The sequence below is a fragment of the Ranitomeya imitator genome, chromosome 5 (assembly GCF_032444005.1).
Source record: "Ranitomeya imitator isolate aRanImi1 chromosome 5, aRanImi1.pri, whole genome shotgun sequence".
Taxonomy (NCBI): Eukaryota; Metazoa; Chordata; class Amphibia; order Anura; family Dendrobatidae; genus Ranitomeya; species Ranitomeya imitator.
Genome location: NC_091286.1, coordinates 243,817,544 through 243,834,955, shown reverse-complemented (window position 1 = coordinate 243,834,955; position 17,412 = coordinate 243,817,544). Strand labels below are relative to the sequence as shown.

The following is a 17,412-nucleotide window of genomic DNA, read 5'->3' as shown; positions in this document are numbered from 1 at the left end:
CTTTTCCTCCAACAGAAACTGCACGTTACAAAATATTATTTGGCTGGCAGTGTGGAAAAGAACTGCTGCATTAAATATGCGCTCATATAAGTTAATCTCTAAACTCCTGGAACGCTTGGTCCACTCCCGTCTAATCCGCTATCTCTCGGATAACTCGCTTCTTGACCCCTTACAATCTGGTTTCCGCTCTTTACACTCCACTGAAACTGCCCTCACTAAAGTCTCTAATGACCTAATAACAGCTAAATCCAAAGGTCATTGCTCTCTGCTGATTCTCCTGGATCTATCTGCCGCATTTGATACTGTGGATCACCAGCTCCTTCTCACCATGCTCCGCTCCATAGGCCTCAAGGACACAGCCCTCTCCTGGTTCTCCTCCTAACTCTCTGACCGCTCCTTCACTGTATCTTTTGCCGGCTCCTCTTCCTCTCCTCGTCCCCTTACTATCGGGGTTCCGCAGTGCTCAGTCCTGGGCCCCCTCCTCTTCTCTCTATACACTGCCCCTATTGGACAAACAATCAGCAGATTTGGGTTCCAGTACCATCTCTATGCTGACAACACCCAATTATACACTTCTTCCCCCGACATCATCCCTACCCTAATTCAAAATACCAAGGTTTGTCTGTCTGCTGTCTCTAACATCATGTCCTCCCTCTATCTGAAACTAAATCTCTCCAAAACTGAACTACTTGTGTTTCTCCCTTCTACTAAACTCACTCTACCCAACATCGAAATTACCCTGAAGGGTTCAACCTTAACTCCCAAACAGCATGCCCGCTGTCTTGGGGTCATATTCGACACTGAACTTTCCTTTACTCCCTATATCCGATCACTCACTCGCTCCTGTCACCTGCATCTTAAAAACATCTCCAGAATACAACATTTTCTCACCTTTGAAACTGCTAAGACTCTTACTGTTGCTCTTATTCATTCTCAGCTGGACTACTGCAACTCTCTTCTAATCGGTCTCCCTCTTTCCAAACTTTCTCCTCTCCAATCCATCTTGAATGCAGCAGCCAGGGTCATATTTCTGTCCAACCGCTTCACCGATGCCTCCATCTTGTGCCAGTCATTACACTGGCTACCCATTCGCTACAGGGTCCAGTATAAACTCATCTCTCTCACCCACAAAGCTCTCCGCAGTTCTGCACCGCCTTATATCTCCTCTCTCATCTCTGTCTATCGCCCTACACGTGCCCTCCGTTCTACAAATGACCTAAGACTAACATCCCCCGTAATCCGAACCTCGCACCTCCGTCTCCAAGACTTCTCTTGTGCTGCGCCAGCTCTCTGGAATGCACTTCCCCAGACGATCAGACTGATACCTAGCCCCGACCTATTCAAGCGCGCTTTAAAAACCCATCTCTTCAAACAAGCCTACCACATCAACTACTCAGTAAACTAACTTTGTCCTGTTCTCTCCTTCCAAATATTACTCTGAATCTCCACCCTACTATTCATCTGTCTCCACATCCTCCACGCACATGATAACTGCACTTGATACTTGACTATTGCACTTAAACACATGGGCTGATGACTGGTTCATGCAGCTTTATATGAAAATCCCTATTTATTATAATTGCCAGACCTGAAATAACAAGCACTTTTCACCTATTGTGTCCCCCCATTTCCTTGTAGATTGTAAGCTTGCGAGCAGGGACCTCACCCCTAATGTCACTGTTTAAATTGTCTTAACTTGTACTGAATTTATTGTCTGTACATGTCCCCGCTTAATTGTAAAGTGCTGCGGAATATGTTGGCGCTATATAAATAAAAATTATTATTATTATTATTATTATTATTCTGGGCATCTCAGGGATAATTGTAGAGGTTGCTGCTACCACGTTCAGAGGTACAGGCTGATGAGACTCCTCCAGAAACTGCAGTTGCGACATTGCCTGCACCTGAACTGACCATAGAAAAAGCAGACATGAAAGATATTTTGCCTGAATCTTGCTTCCACTCTTCAGCCCCATCCTCCTCTAATGACATCATCTACTCAACAACCCAGTCTAGTTCTCAGGTCTTGCACACCACAAAATCGTCATGCTTATCTCAGCTGACAGTTGCCTCATTCTTTTAGCAGATACAACACATACCCATTATAGTCTATGGTTTTATTTACATGTCCTTGTTTTTTATATGTTTGTCTGTGCACGACACATGGAGATATGTTTGTTTTCTTTTTCTTGGCAAGGGCCAATATAAGTCTATTGGTCCATGAAAAAGATGTAGAGCTTACGGCTGACATTTGAGTGTTATCCATATTTCACATTGCAAAATATACAAGAAGCTTTGTATTTTATTTATCCATCTGTGAAAAAATACTGATGTCATACTGACCAAAGCACTGACACCGGTGCAATTATGTGTTTAAACAGGGAAGTGTGAATGAGGCCTAAAAAGGATTTAACAAGAAGTGCTAGGGACAGGCCACTATATTGTTGTGGCTTGTATGAGTGTCAAATTGGACTTGTAAAACAAGTGTGCATACATATACATGTAAAGATAGATGGTAACATTCTACCCCAGCCCATTTTTCCTAGACAGGGAATGGGCAACACTTCACATGATAATTCAACCCACTAATCCCATAGTTATATAGACTATGGTACGATTAAGAAGTGTTCACATAGATATTTAAAACCAAAATTTACTTATTATAAACAGCTAAAAATGCATAAAAATACATGAATAGACTTATAGACAAGGTGCCTCAGACCAACCCAAATTACACAGGAAGGTGAAAGCAGAACACGGGTATACACAGGAAATTATCTATGTAAAAATGCAAATGGGTGTTAACTTGCTGGAAAGTAATCATGAGCTATTATTCATTTAATGGCATATTGCTGCTGCCCGTTAGCCATGCAAATATACCGTATTTATAATAGGATAAAAAGACTGATAAACATTGCCGCCTCTCAGAATTGTTGTGTCAAAATGCATATATAAACGAATCCAGTGTTCCTGCTGTGCAATAGGAGGGAAATGCATAAATATATTTAACTAGTTATACCAAGGTACATGCAAGTGAAAAGATGCAGTCTTTCTATTGAACAATGTGACAGGGCTTGCACAACACCCAGACTATATACCATATTGCCATAGTACAACGTACTATGTTATATTGCGATCATAGAGCAAAAAACTTTCCGCCCTCCCCATGCCATACACATATTACCTAGGTCTGCACCGCTCCAAAAAATGTTCTGCCAGAAGGTTCAGCGTGCCACCAGTCAGTAGCAATATGCCATTAAATTAATAATAGCTCATGATTACTTTCCAGCAAGTTAACACCCCATGCATTTGCATATTCACATAATTTCCTGTGTATACCCGTGTCCTGCTTCCACTTCCTGTGTAATTTTGGTTGGTCTGAGGCACCTTGTCTATAAATCTATTCATGTATTTGTATGCATTTTTAGCCGTTTATAATAAAGAAATTTTGGTTTTAAAATATCTATGTGAACACTTCTTAATCTGACCATAGTCTATGTAACTATGGAATTAGTATGTTGCATGTATAGTTAGATGTATGGATATCTATATAGTATCTTTTTTTAAAAAAACTTTTCAACATTTTCGAAGGAGCATTTAAATATGATAAAGACAAAAATTTATATTTTCTTAAAAAGCCCCAAATAGGCAGACTTGTAAGATTCAAGGAGGCGATGGGCATTAGATTATCAGCACTTCAAACCAAAGCTATATGCTGACATGTACAAATGTGAGCTCCAGAAAAATGTCATCATTATGGGACTATTGCATGCAAGTTTCGAGAAATTTCACACCCATTCCTGTATTTCTTTTCTTCAGTGCAGAAAACGTGATCAACATTTCAAGCCATTTCTCAAGCAATACTTACCAAAACGCTTTCATTTTGCCAACAATGATAGAATTGAATCGCTCCACTTTTACAGTGATCCAAAATGGCAAGTTGTAAAGTAAGTGCTTTTTTTTCAAATGTAGAAAGTACACATAGTACAACATAGACCAAAAGAACAAAATTACAGGTAGTGTCGACCTGTCTTATTCCAGAAAACAGTGGTGCTCAGCGGAGTCTTTCAGGTTTCAAGGTGTCTAGCAGTTGACAACATAAAATAGTGCAGCATGCTATTGTATTTTTGGCAGAAACTATGATAACGGGGTCACATACCCCATTCCACCAGCACCTCTAAACACGACCAAATGCATGCCAAGCTTCTAATATCGAATTTACGATAAAGCAGGTGCAAAAATAGGCTTAAAGGAAATTTGTCAGCACAGAATAACTGTTCCACCCAAGCACAGACACTAGGTGCACCCTTTGTGTGGCTAAACATTTATTTTCACCTTCCCACCTACTTGTTTCCATCTATTGTTGCCCCTCTTTGGCTCTATAAAGAGACACTTGTCAATCAAAGAACATGGGGTGGAGATAGAGGGAAAATAAGCAGCTGGGAAGGTGCACTTAAATGTTTGGTCACACCATGGATACACCGAGCGCCTGTACTGAACTGGCATTCTGTACAGGCAGACTCCTTTTAACTTGTATACTGTTATCCCACTGTTATCCTGTGTAATGATAGAAAAGGATTGGGCAATGGGCATGTGAGGTTTCAAGGAAGCTAAGCTATTGTCAGACTTGTCTGGCTTAGGCCTACTATCTCTCCGCAATTATCATATGTGTACATTTAGCCAACCCGAGCAAGGAATAGCTATTGGTAAAACAAGTGTTTTAATGATTGACTGATATATTCATTATGTCCTACCACCTGTAGTTCAGTTGTATTTTTTTTTCAATTTACTTATGGTGCATTTCCTGGTAGTCATTAATAAATCAAGTGACTTATTGATGACCATTTCCCTATGGCCTGAGTGACTGACATTCCTAATGTTAAGTAAATAAGGCAGCACACTGCAGCGCTAAAACATGCAAACTTGAAAACACGAAATTTGAACTGCATTACTGCACTAGAAATATGAAAAATGAGAGCTTTTAGCGCATAAAAATGGCCAATTTTATGTGTACCTGGTAGCCTCTTTACGGCATCTCTCTTATACCAGGTCCTACGCTTGCCTTACCTCGCTGAGAATAAATGTCTCCATCTGAATGGGTGCATGTGAAACCTCTTCTTAGACTAAAATTCTCTCTCTCTGTGGAGGGGTATTGGACCTGCTGTAATTAAAACACCTGTGGCTAGGAGGCGGAGTGCACGATCAGAAGGCTAGAGAATACATTTCAAAAACCTGACCTGCACATCCAAACATAGACTCATTGTGAACAGGTGCTGAACCTAGAGTCGCCAACTCGTATATAGTTAAATAAATAAGGCAGCACACTGCAGTGCTAAAACATGCAAACTTGAAAACACGAAATTTGAACTGCATTACTGCACTAGAAATATGAAAAATGGCCAATTTTATGTGTACCTGGTAGCTCTCATTTTTGATATTACAGCAGGTCCAATACCCCTCCACAGAGAGAGAGAATTTTAGTCTAAGAAGAGGTTTCACATGCACCCATTCAGATGGAGACGTTTATTCTCAGCGAGGTAAGGCAAGCGTAGGACCTGGTATAAGAGAGATGCCGTAAAGGGGCTACCAGGTACACATAAAATTGGCCATTTTTATGCGCTAAAAGCTCTCATTTTTCATATTTCTAGTGCAGTAATGCAGTTCAAATTTCGTGTTTTCAAGTTTGCATGTTTTAGCGCTGCAGTGTGCTGCCTTATTTACTTAACTATATACGAGTTGGCGACTCTACGTTCAGCACCTGTTCACACTGAGTCTATGTTTGGATGTGCAGGTCAGGTTTTTGAAATGACATTCCTAATGGACCTATACATTCTGGTCTTAGCTGCGATCACTGCTTAAGAGTCCTTCTTGTGACAATTTCTTATCATGACTGATCGCTAGAAGCATAGCATTTGTAATTCACCATACATGCAACTAGGATTTGTCCCAACCATGTACAGAGATGATAAACAGGCTTGAGATTTGTGGAAGGACTGGAATTTAACAACTGCCTGACTTAGGTGTACTTGTATGTTCTGTCAGGTGTAGTGGAATGGACTCAGGAGTTAAAGAGCTATTCCCAGCTTCAAGATCCTATCCGCTATGTAGTAAGTGTAATAATAACGATATTGGCAAATACCTCTAATTATGACCACTGCCAACTAAGTGTCATTAAATGAGTGTTATGTCGTAGGTATAATAATATTATTAGCACATAACTCTAATTAGAAATAGCGTTGTTTTTCTAATTCGCTATGTTGCTTACCCCATGTTTGTGTCATTGCAGTAGCTTAGATATCCATGCTTATGACCACTCACAACTAACTGTCACTATATGAGTGTTACGTAGTAGGTATAATAATAATATCATTAGCACATACCTCTAATTAGAAATGCAGTATATTTCCTCTGATTTGCTATGTCACTTACCCAATGTGCAGGGCATTGCAATATCTTAGAAATTCATGAGAATGACAAAAAACAACTAACTGCCACTGTATGAGTGGTCCTCACCATGGATGCCTAATCTACTGCGATGGCCTGCACGTGGGGTAAGCAACATAGTGAATCAGAAAAACCATACTACGTTTCTAATTGGAGGTATTTGCTAATATTATTATTTTTACACTTACTACATATTGGGAGAGGATCTTGGAACTGGTAATACCCCTTTAATCTCATCCCATACCATTCCCTTGCCCTATTAAATAACACTGGTCCATGTGCGGTCCACGTACTATCCAATTTTAACATTTTGCTAGTACGTGGATAGCCCTTAAATAAAACAAAAAACTTAACATGTTTGGTATCATCTTAATGATACTGATGCTGAGAATCATGTTGTTGGGTCATTTTTACTATACAATGAACCCTGTGAAAACCAAACCCAACATTTTTTTCTCATTTTCACTGCACTTTTTTTCCCCCCGTTTTCATGTACATTGTATGGTAAAATGAATGCTGTCATTCAAAACTACAAGTCATCTCGCAAAACTACAAGTCAACGGAAAAATAACAAAGTTATGGCTCTTGATAAATGGTTAGGAAAAAAAGGACCATGTAAAATCTTCAGGTCATGAAAATTCTAATGAAGTTTTTAGTAATCAGAGAAGATAAATGTGATCTGCTGCAATACTTCTAGTGGTTAAAAAGAATCTTCGCAGATTCAGCCTCCTGTGGCAACAAGTTTCGCCCTGTTAATTGATGTAACTTTTATTTGTACTAAATCAGATTTGCTTCCCAGTTTATGAATTGTTTTTCCATAAAAAATATATAAATTATTGATCTTTCTCATATGTGTTGTCTATTTTAGATCACCTGAAGACGTAAAAGTGTGCAATGGTGGCTTTCATGGTTCTGACAACCTTTTCACCAACATGCAGGTAATTTCATCTGTAAGATCATAGTTCACCATGATATTGGTTGAGCAGAATTTTTATCAACTTTTCTTTTCAACCATGTTACAAATTCTGCAATCCATTTCATCCACCCAGGAGAAACCTTTCGGGACAATGTTACCTCTAAATCTAGTGGTATGGTTGTGTAGGTTGCAGAACAAAAGCTAAAATTCAACCTTTTTTATAGTAATCCAATGTGTTGGTGCTGAGAAATCAAGTCAAATGCAAATGACTTGCATAGTGCATTGGGGTGTGACAATGTACTCGAAGTGCCAAATGTACTTCCATTATAATTTGCATGAGACTTCATATGCCACATCATTATAATAGGACCTAAGATAAGTCAGCACAGAAAATATCTATTCACATCAGGTCATTCCCATACAAAGTGAATAATAATGTCCTTCCACTTTGAAAGTAATTTTTTCATAATGTTCATGATGATTGATAAAAAGTCATTGTTGGGTAACCTGAACCAGACCATGTGCTGTCCATGCTGTTGCTTTTTCACAGAATACTGTGCTTAATAACTGATATTGGTTAATTATTTACTACTGCACAAGTCGTAAAGGTAATTATGATGCTTATAGACAATTTGGCAGTATCATAAAGCATAAAAAACAGTAATCTGTTGCTTAGGTAACATTAATTGATTCCCTTAACAATCGGGGTAAAGTACATCTGTTTCCTCGAAATCAACAAAATCGATCCGCTGTATGGATTTTAAGAAAAGGACCACTGAGAAAAAATGGAAAAAAGTCATAAAGTTCATAATCTTATTTGATTCCTTTTATTGCAGGCTCTTTTCATTGGTTATGGACCTAAGTTAAAGCATGGAATCGAAGTGCAGCCATTTGAGAACATAGAAATTTATAATCTGATGTGTGGTAAGTACCATAATTTCATTCTACTGTATAACATTTTGATTTATTTGAATATTGCACATTTTACATAGACTATTGTTGTCTTTTGCAGATTTGTTAGAAATTGAACCTGCACCCAATAATGGAACCCGGGGAAGTCTGAACCATTTACTTAAGCAGCCTGTTTATGAGCCATCCTTACCAAAAGAGCTCTCTGAACCCTTCCAGTGCTCTGTTATCCATGGCGCCAAGGTGAACAGTTTTGGCTGCTCTTGTGACTCCCTGGTAAGTAGAACAGATTGTCATTGTTAGAGAACTAACAAACTACATACATAATTAAATAAATGACTTAGACCTAGAGATGAGCAAATCTGTCAAGATTTCAATTGGTGAAAACATTCTCCAGACCTCATGGCATAATAATCGTTGTATGTTTAAAAAAAAATATATTTTTCATCTACCCCACCACCCCTACATCCCATCGTCCGGTCCTTTGTGCCTCTTCTAACTTTATGGCTCAGAGGAAGCTTCTGACATCACTGTGTACCGTCATGCTATGATATGCATCCCCCAAGACCTTGTTAACACCTTGAGGAAAGATATATGCCACAACAGCGTGAAGCGTGTCATAACGTTAAAGGCATCCACTTTTCTGGAAGACCCAACACAGAGTAAAGCAGGCTAAAGAGGATGTGTGTGATAGGTGAAGGTGAAAAGAAGAGGCACGGAGGACTAGACAGTAGAGGGCTGGTGAATCTTATTATTATTTATTGATCATTTTTGTTCAACCTTTTGATAACCTTTTTTTACTCAGGAAAATGAGGGTCTGCAGCTGGCCAACATATTGCTGAATTTGCACGGAATGAATTACCGGTACAAAAAAAATGTGTATTTTGGGAAATGCTAATTTTTGTAAATTCATCTATACTGAGAATTGATTTCTACTTAGTGTGCTTTTAATATCCATGTCTGAATGGCTGTATAGTCCTTATATTAAAATAAATTTTATGATCCTGCCAAAGAGTGAGAGAGCTCATCATGAGTCCAAGTGCATTCATTTTCTATTTCACAGCTGGTTAGAAAGTTAATGATAAAACTTAGCTTTTAATCCTAAGTCTTAAAATATCTAAAGTGAAAACAAGTGCATAAAGTGCGAGTGCTTTAACCAAAAAGTGCAAGTAAAAACAAACATACAACAACTGTAAACACCACATATGCCAAATCCTGGAGGTAGTTAGTGCTACCACCCCCAGCAATGAAGGTAATTAGGTATAGCAGCTCTTAATGACCACTCAGTGTTTTAAGTTGGTCCCTACTACTACTGCTTAAGGTACCTTTACACTGAACAACATTACAACGATAACGATAGCGATCCGTGACGTTGCAGCGTCCTGGATAGCGATATCGTTGTATTTGACACGCAGCAGTGATCTGGATCCTGCTGTGACATCGCTGGTCGGAGCTAGAAGGCCAGAACTTTATTTTGTCGATGTGTTCACTGGTAACCAGGGTAAATATCAGGTTACTAAGCGCAGGGCCGCGCTTAGTAACCCGATGTTTACCCTTGTTACCATTGTAAATGTAAAAAAAAAAAAAAACACATACTCACATTCCGGTGCCTGTCACGTCCCCGGAGTCTGCTTCCCTGCACTCCTCCTGCATTCTGTGTCAGCGCCGGCCGGCCGTAAAGCAGAGTTACCCGGGGACTTCGGCATCATTGGTCGCTGGAGAGCTGTCTGTGTGACAGCTCTCCAGCGACCACACAAGGACTTTCCAATGATCACGGCCAGGTCGTATCGATGGTCGTGATCATTGGAAAATTGCTGAGTGTGCCTCTTATCTTAATATGGCAAAGTCTCTCATTCTAAATAACCCACATATATCCAGAAGCCACAATACCATCCGTCTGGTTAAACCAGGGGAGATGCTAATTGTCCTAATTAGTTAGTATAAAGATAACCAGCAGACATGACCTCTATTATCTTAACAGCATATGGTGATACAATATGTCAGCAAGCTCAAAATCAAATAGGGAGAGAAATTCTCCATATCATATTGTCCCACCCAAAGATTCCACCAGAATACATATATGCCTCCCAATCAGGGATTACACTCAAGGGCATATGTTCAGTAAGTGGCTCGAATGGGTATTTTCTTAAGAACCAAAAATTTTATACTCATCTATGGAACCAGATCTATACGCGGTGCCTTCTCCTAGTGTTCAGGATCTCATACTCGGCAATGAACTATATTATCCCATCATCCGATCCTTTCTATAACTGATGTCTCCCGACGTGTTTCATCTTTCAGATCATCAGGGGGGTATCGACATACATTCTGCAGCATTGGATTTGAGTGTTGTCCTTGCTGATAATGCATTCAGTTTCTAATCCAAATAGAGATTAAACAGTCGCATTCAACATTCTTCATTGCGAGTACAGCAGTTTTGCATGTCCTTATGCTTTTTCAAGGTCACATAAGATAATGGAGCATGTCAGTCCACCCTGTACTGCTATTTAAAATTACAGAAGTACCGTATGTACAATATTAGACTGAGCACTATGCTATGGTATAATGCTACCACATGTACTGCAAAGTTAATTTATGTAAATGCCTTAATACAATTTATTTTCTTGCAGACAGAAGCTGGATACAAAAGACAATTAACACTCACACCTCAACAAGGTAGACATTTAAAGTTAAAATTATAAAAACTAGAAGAGTATTCAAAACTGTAAAGTCAGATTGTGGGGCCTAAAATTGGGTGGAATCGATGTGATATCTAATAACTTAATGTATTTGACTGAAAAGATAAATGCTGTGAAAACCCTTCCCTCTTCTCCTGAAGGTCCCCAGTTGTCCATCAGGCACCCAACATTCTTCTGGTGAATTAATTTGGTATCTAGTTTAAGGGGTTGTTCAGCCTTAAGGTACAAGGCACTCTATGTGATTGCACTCTTGTGAATCCTCACAGCTCACAGTGTGTGCGCTATCATTATTCTCCGATGCCAGCGTTGGGAGTTGGCGGTCATGTGACCACAAGGTTGCGATTTGCATACACCCCATCACAGTCACATGCCAACTAGATGTGTACGGTATTGCACAATTCAAGTGATACGTCTAGTCAGAATGTGGCTGGGAGAATGCACATAGCATACTTGTAGTCACATTACCACCTACTCACTCCCGGCACTGGCATCAGAGAATACTGACAGCGTGCACATTGTGAGCTGTGAGGATCACAAGTCTGCAGTCACATGCATGTCAGAAGCTGTTGTATGGAGCAGGCTCAAGAGCTGAGCTCTCCATTTAAATGCCAATGGGTAGTCATGATAAAATACTAGGGAGAATGTAGCTCCAATAAGGTCTTATCTGACATACAGATATAGTTCTTTATCAGATTGTATTAACGTGATTTATGATTTAAGTCATTTTTAAATCATTTGCACAGCTGCTGCGCATCCACGGGTTTCAAAACTGACAAGTATGAAGATGCAGGAAAGATATATATATATTTGTATGAGTTAGCCAGTAGATAGAAAAATATTTAGAACTGAGAATGCTCAGTGGTTGATACCTTTTAATGGCTAACTGAAAAGATGGCACAAAGGACCAGAATAATCTGCTCCAAAAATTAATGACCAATCAAAAAGGACTATAAATTGCAGCATGGCCAACCCAGATAATATTAAAACTTAACATTTATTATAATATTAAAATCTAAGACCAACATATAATCAATATTGAACAATACAAGTGCTCATGATCACCAGTGCTCAAGTAAAAAGATTTGGTTCAATCTCACCCATATGAGTTTCTTCTTCTTGTTCTTCAAAGCTTATTATTCTAGAAATAAACTAGTCTAGCAGGACAGAAAAGCAAGGGGGACATTGGGGTCTATATCTCCTTGTCATACCCCTGTATAGCTCCTGCCCTAACAAGGGAAGTACCTGAGTGTAATCCTGCTTAAAAAATACACATAAACAGTATAGCCTCCCTATACAGTGTGTCTTCATAGATAAGGAGTGTGAACGTTTTATTGTCCTCTGATTGGGGTCTGGTTCTGTGTTATGATGCCCTGGCAAGGTCTGAGGAGCAAATTCCTTAATTGATGTAAAAAAAATATAAATCCATGCAGCATATTCATTCCTGCCCTGAGTGTGTCAAAGGTTGTCATCAGTTTATATTCCCAGACCCTTTTGTCTCTCTGGGATTTTAAGTTAGGTTTTAATAAAAGTAATTTCATGTTCATGGTGCTGTGATCAAGGATACAAAAATGTCTAGCCACAGGTTGAGTGCCAACATCGAGGCATCTTGGGCCCTTCAGTCGGCCACCAGCTGCCATGGTTACCCAGTATTATAAAGATAAAGAATAATTTGTGGATGCCTCCCGTGCTGCTGTGTATGGAAGATGTCAAATCTCAGCGATTTATTCAGACATGTGGTTTTTATTCTATTCTATTCTACGTGTTTGAAAGTGTCAAGCACTTCTTCTTCAGAAGATATATGTGGTCATTTCCTGAGGAAGAAGTGCTAAACACTGTGAATGCATAGAGTTGAATAAAAAACACATGTTTGAATAGATCGCTGAGATTTGATGTCTTCCATACACAGCAGCGTTGAAGGAATCCACAGGGCCCCAGTTCCCTCGATGTTGGCACTCAGAGCAAAACATTAATTTCATTATATTCTGCAATACTAACATTGCAATCTCCTTGGCAGACTAAAAATATGTAAGAATAGTTTAAAGAAATCCACATAATAAAATATTAAAAATTTAAGAACTCTTGGTGTCAGAAAGAATCAGAATGTCAGAAAGAAAAAAAAATGTTTTTCAATCACTGTATCTCTCCAAAAAATAGATTAAAAAGGGATCAAAGTGGCATGTGTACTTCAAAGTGCTGCCAAAATAAACTATACCTTACAACTTCCCAAAACAAGCCATAGTAAAAACTAAAATTGTGTCTCAGATATTGGTGACACACACTACTAATTTTTTTTTTAAATTTCATTTTATTAAAAACCAGAAAGAAAATAAATATATAAATCTATATTACAGTAGTTGTACGTACCTTAAAGAGAATCTGTCAGCACGATTGTGTAATGTAAAGTAAATACATGGCTGTTTTGCAGAAAAAAATTGCTTTATGGTTCTTCTTTAATCATCATTTGAAGTTTTAAGCTAATTAGATTTCGGTGCACTGGGGCAGGACTCTACACCAGATCTTCCCCTCTCCGTCAGTGATTCTCGGACCCTCTGCTTACCTCCAGTGTTTGAATCTCCTGCCTCCTCAGTTTGAAATCCCAGTTGGACCTGTCATTTTACAGACTGGAGGCAGGCGGAGGGGCCGGGTAATCACTGACATGGAGAAGACCCAGTGCACAGTCCGGCTCCTGTGCACCAAAATCTAATTTGCAGAAGACTTCAAATGGGGATTAAAGAAGAACCATAAAGTGGATTTCATCATCAAAGGGTCAGGGAAGCTGGTCAGAGTTGATGGGGGGGGGGGGGGAATGGATGGCGCTAAATACTGGGCAATCCTTGAGGAAAACCTGTTAGACCTGTAAAAGACTTGAGGTTGAGGTGTAGGATCACCATATTAATAATCATTTTTATTTCTATGGTGTAAGTAATTCTGCAGCACTTTACATTTCAGAGAGTACTTATACAGACAATAAAGACATTACAGTGTAAATGCACAATTGAACAGATACCAAGAGGAGGGAGGGCCCTGCTCCCAAGATTACAATCTATGATCACATTTCAGCAGGACAACAACCCTGAACATACTGCCAGATCTACAATGAAATGGTTTATAGCAAAGCATATTCATGTGTTTGAATGGCCCAGTCACAGTCCACACCTAAATCCCATTGGGAATTTGCGGCTGTGATGTGCTGCTGCAGTGCAGTATAGAGTCACCTCCACCAGGGGGTGCTGGCTAAGGAAAGGAGGTTGCACACACAGCGCAGCAACACTGAGCAACAACACAGGTGTCACAGGTAATGAAAGGGACATGAAACAAGCCAAGGTCATACACGGAGATAGCAGCGCGGTACAGAAGGGGCGAGCAGAGAATCGTCGGGGACAAGCAAGACGTCAGAACCTACCGGGAACGTGGTAACCAAAACGTGAGACGGAGACAGAGTCGGGGTACAGGCCAGAACAAGTCATAAACGGGTGAAGGCAGTCAGAGGCAAACAGGAACAATAACAGGGATCAGGTCAGGAGCTCAAACCGTGCAGCATGAACTATAGCTGACACTGGCCAAATGGCTGCAGAGGACTTAAATAGTTCAGCTGGCTCCAGGGTGAGGCAGAGAGGATTAACTCCCACATGACCAGTCCAGAGACAAGAGGGCTGAGCATAATCTCAGAACTGGATCATGACAGCGGCAAGACGTGAAGATTGATGATCACAGACGTCTCTATCCAATCTCTCTGAGCTAGAGCTAGTCTGCAAAGAATAGGCAAAAAATGAGCCTCTGGTAGAGACATGCCCCAAAATACAAGAATTGCATCTAAAGGTGGTCCTACAAAGTATTTACTCAGGGGGGCTGATACAATACAAACGCATGTCACAATTTTCAGATTGATATTTTTTAAAATAATTTAGAAAACCATGTATCATTTCCTTTACACTTCATAACTTTCCACTTTGTATTGGTATATCCAAAGAAAATACATTGAAGTTTGTGGGTGTAACGTGAAAAAACATGGAAAAATTCACAGGCTATGAATGCTTTTTCAAGGTAGTGTGTGTGTGTGTGTGTGTGTGTGTGTGTGTGTGTGTGTGTGTGTGTAAAATAGCAATTTTGGCTAAAGCATTTTTAATTCACGGTTTCTATTATCTCCGCAATTTACAGAATCCGACACTAAAAAGCTTAATCTACCGTATGGAAGACCAGTGGTTTTGCAAAATAGCAGCTATTGTATCTTATACCATAAAAAATATGTGAGTGGTTTCAGCTACAACTTAAAGATGCCACTGTGGAGTTCATACACCCTTGGAAAAAAGGTAAGTGCTAGATTTCTATCATATTAGTACCATATATACAGTGGGAAAAGAAAAGTATTTAGTCAGCCACCAATTGTGCAAGTTCTCCCACTTAAAAAGATGAGAGAGGCCTGTAATTGACCACAACTATGAGAGTCAAAATGAGAAAACAAATCCAGAAAATCATCTTGTCTGATTTGGCAAGATTTATTTTGCAAATTATGGTGGAAAATAAATATTTGGTCATTAACAAAAGTTCATCTCAATATTTTCTTATGTATCCTTTGTTGGAAATGACAGAGGTCAAACGTTTTCTGTAAGTCTTCACAAGGTTGGCACACACTGTTGGTGCTATGTTGGCCCATTGCTCCATGCAGATCTCCTCTAGAGCAGTGATGTTTTGGGCCTGTTGCTAGGCAACACGGACTTTCAACTTCTTCCAAAGGTTTTCTATGGGGTCAAGATCTGGAGACTGGCTAGGCCACTCCAGGACTTTGATATGCTTCTTACGAAGCCACTCCTTCGTTGCCCTGGCGGTGTGCTTGGGATCATTATCATGCTGAAAGACCCATCCACATTTCATCTTCAATACCCTTGCTGGTGGAAGGAGGTTTGCACTCAAAATCTCACGATACATGTCCCCATTCATTCTTTCACGGACCCCAACAGGTCATGTTTTCAGGATTTCATTAGTATTGCACATGTGATGGAAGTAACAGGAGTTCTATCACTTGTGCAGCACTATGGAAATCCTGAAAACATGACCTGTTGGGGTCCGGGAGGACTGGAGTTTGGGAAATAGTGATGTAAACAGACCAGTCATCCTGGTCCCTTTGCAGAGAAACAGCCCCAAGCATGATATTACCACTCCCATGCTTCACAGTAGGTATGTTGTTCTTTGGAAGCAACTCAGCACTCTGTCTCCTCCAAACTCTCTCTTTTTTAAGTGGGAGATCTTGCACAATTGGTGGCTGACTAAATACTTTTTTCCCCCACTGTATATAGTATATAAAGTGTCTGTGTATAGTGTATGTGTTGGTGAAAGCTCCCAGTGAAAGCATTAAAGATATGCTTAGGATTGTATTCACACCTGATGGAATGGAGTGCTTTCCGGTACAGACCACCTACTGTATGGTTGTTCAAGGAAAGATCTTCTGGATTTAATAAATCTCCAGCCTTAGCTATTGTCCTTTTGGGACCATATAAAGATTTGTTTCCAAACTGCAAGGCTGGAAAACAATCAGTTAGGAAATTTCAAAAGTGGAGAAATCACTAATGTGATTTTTTGGGTTGTGAACGTAGGATGTTATGCCAGCTTCAGTGGAAAATGATTCCTGTTTATTTGTCGATGTTCGGATACCACAAGGACAAAGTCAAAGTTGCCAATATTACTATGAGCATCAATCGCTGAAATTTGGATTTCTCTTCCCTCCCAGTAAGTCCATCATATATCATTATTATGTGCATTATACCAGTAAATATTCTTTCTAATGAAAAGAAATAGTAACAAACTGGGTTTGTAACGTAAATGTCCCTATAACAACACTTACTTTTGCTCTGGCCTTGTTCAGTTTTGCATTATGTACAAAATAATCACCAAATATGTATTATGCATATAGACACCTGACTACCAGTATTCAGACCAGTTGGCATTTGGAGACTGATTTCAGTGTGTATTAAGATTATTACAGTGTTCCTATGACAAGGGTAAGTTAACAGGATAAAAAGTGTTCATCTGGGGTCACAGACATTTAATTGATACTACTGGTGGGAGCTGAAATGAAAAAATGTAATATATGAGCACCAAAGGCCATGTTATATTGGTCATATGTTCCGGCCACATATTAATTTTATTTTATGCTGGGGCTACATTACATGGCGACTTTGGTAGCACGACTTGTGTCGTGGACAAAGATTACTAGGTGTTGCTGCTTCATCTCAGCACATTGCAAGTGAATGGTGTCGCATTGCCACCACAAGGGTACTGCGACCATGATAAAAATTCTTACCTGGTTAGATTTTTTGTGACTTGTTGCAGTACCCTCTAGGTCGCAGTGCAACCCATTCATTTGCATCGGCCGCACCTAGCAATCATTGGCTGTGTAGCTTGTATTGTGGCCAAAGTCGCTGCACAGCTCCAACCTTATCATTAACC

The 17,412-nt window shown here is 39.7% G+C and overlaps 1 protein-coding gene across 2 annotated transcripts in view; it reads left to right on the top strand.

Moving 5' to 3' along the window:
• Window positions 1–17,412, top strand: part of ENPP1 (ectonucleotide pyrophosphatase/phosphodiesterase 1) — a 198,531-nt gene that overhangs the window by 162,304 nt on the left and 18,815 nt on the right. Inside the window, exons 15-21 of one of the 2 annotated variants that reach the window (XM_069726009.1) lie at window positions 3,820–3,947; window positions 7,313–7,382; window positions 8,197–8,284; window positions 8,373–8,545; window positions 10,900–10,945; window positions 15,127–15,278; window positions 16,560–16,692. In XM_069726009.1, the coding sequence (XP_069582110.1) occupies window positions 3,820–3,947; window positions 7,313–7,382; window positions 8,197–8,284; window positions 8,373–8,545; window positions 10,900–10,945; window positions 15,127–15,278; window positions 16,560–16,692 (790 nt within the window). The remainder of the gene's footprint in view (window positions 1–3,819; window positions 3,948–7,312; window positions 7,383–8,196; window positions 8,285–8,372; window positions 8,546–10,899; window positions 10,946–15,126; window positions 15,279–16,559; window positions 16,693–17,412) is intronic. The other variant, XM_069726010.1, reaches the window with a different exon arrangement.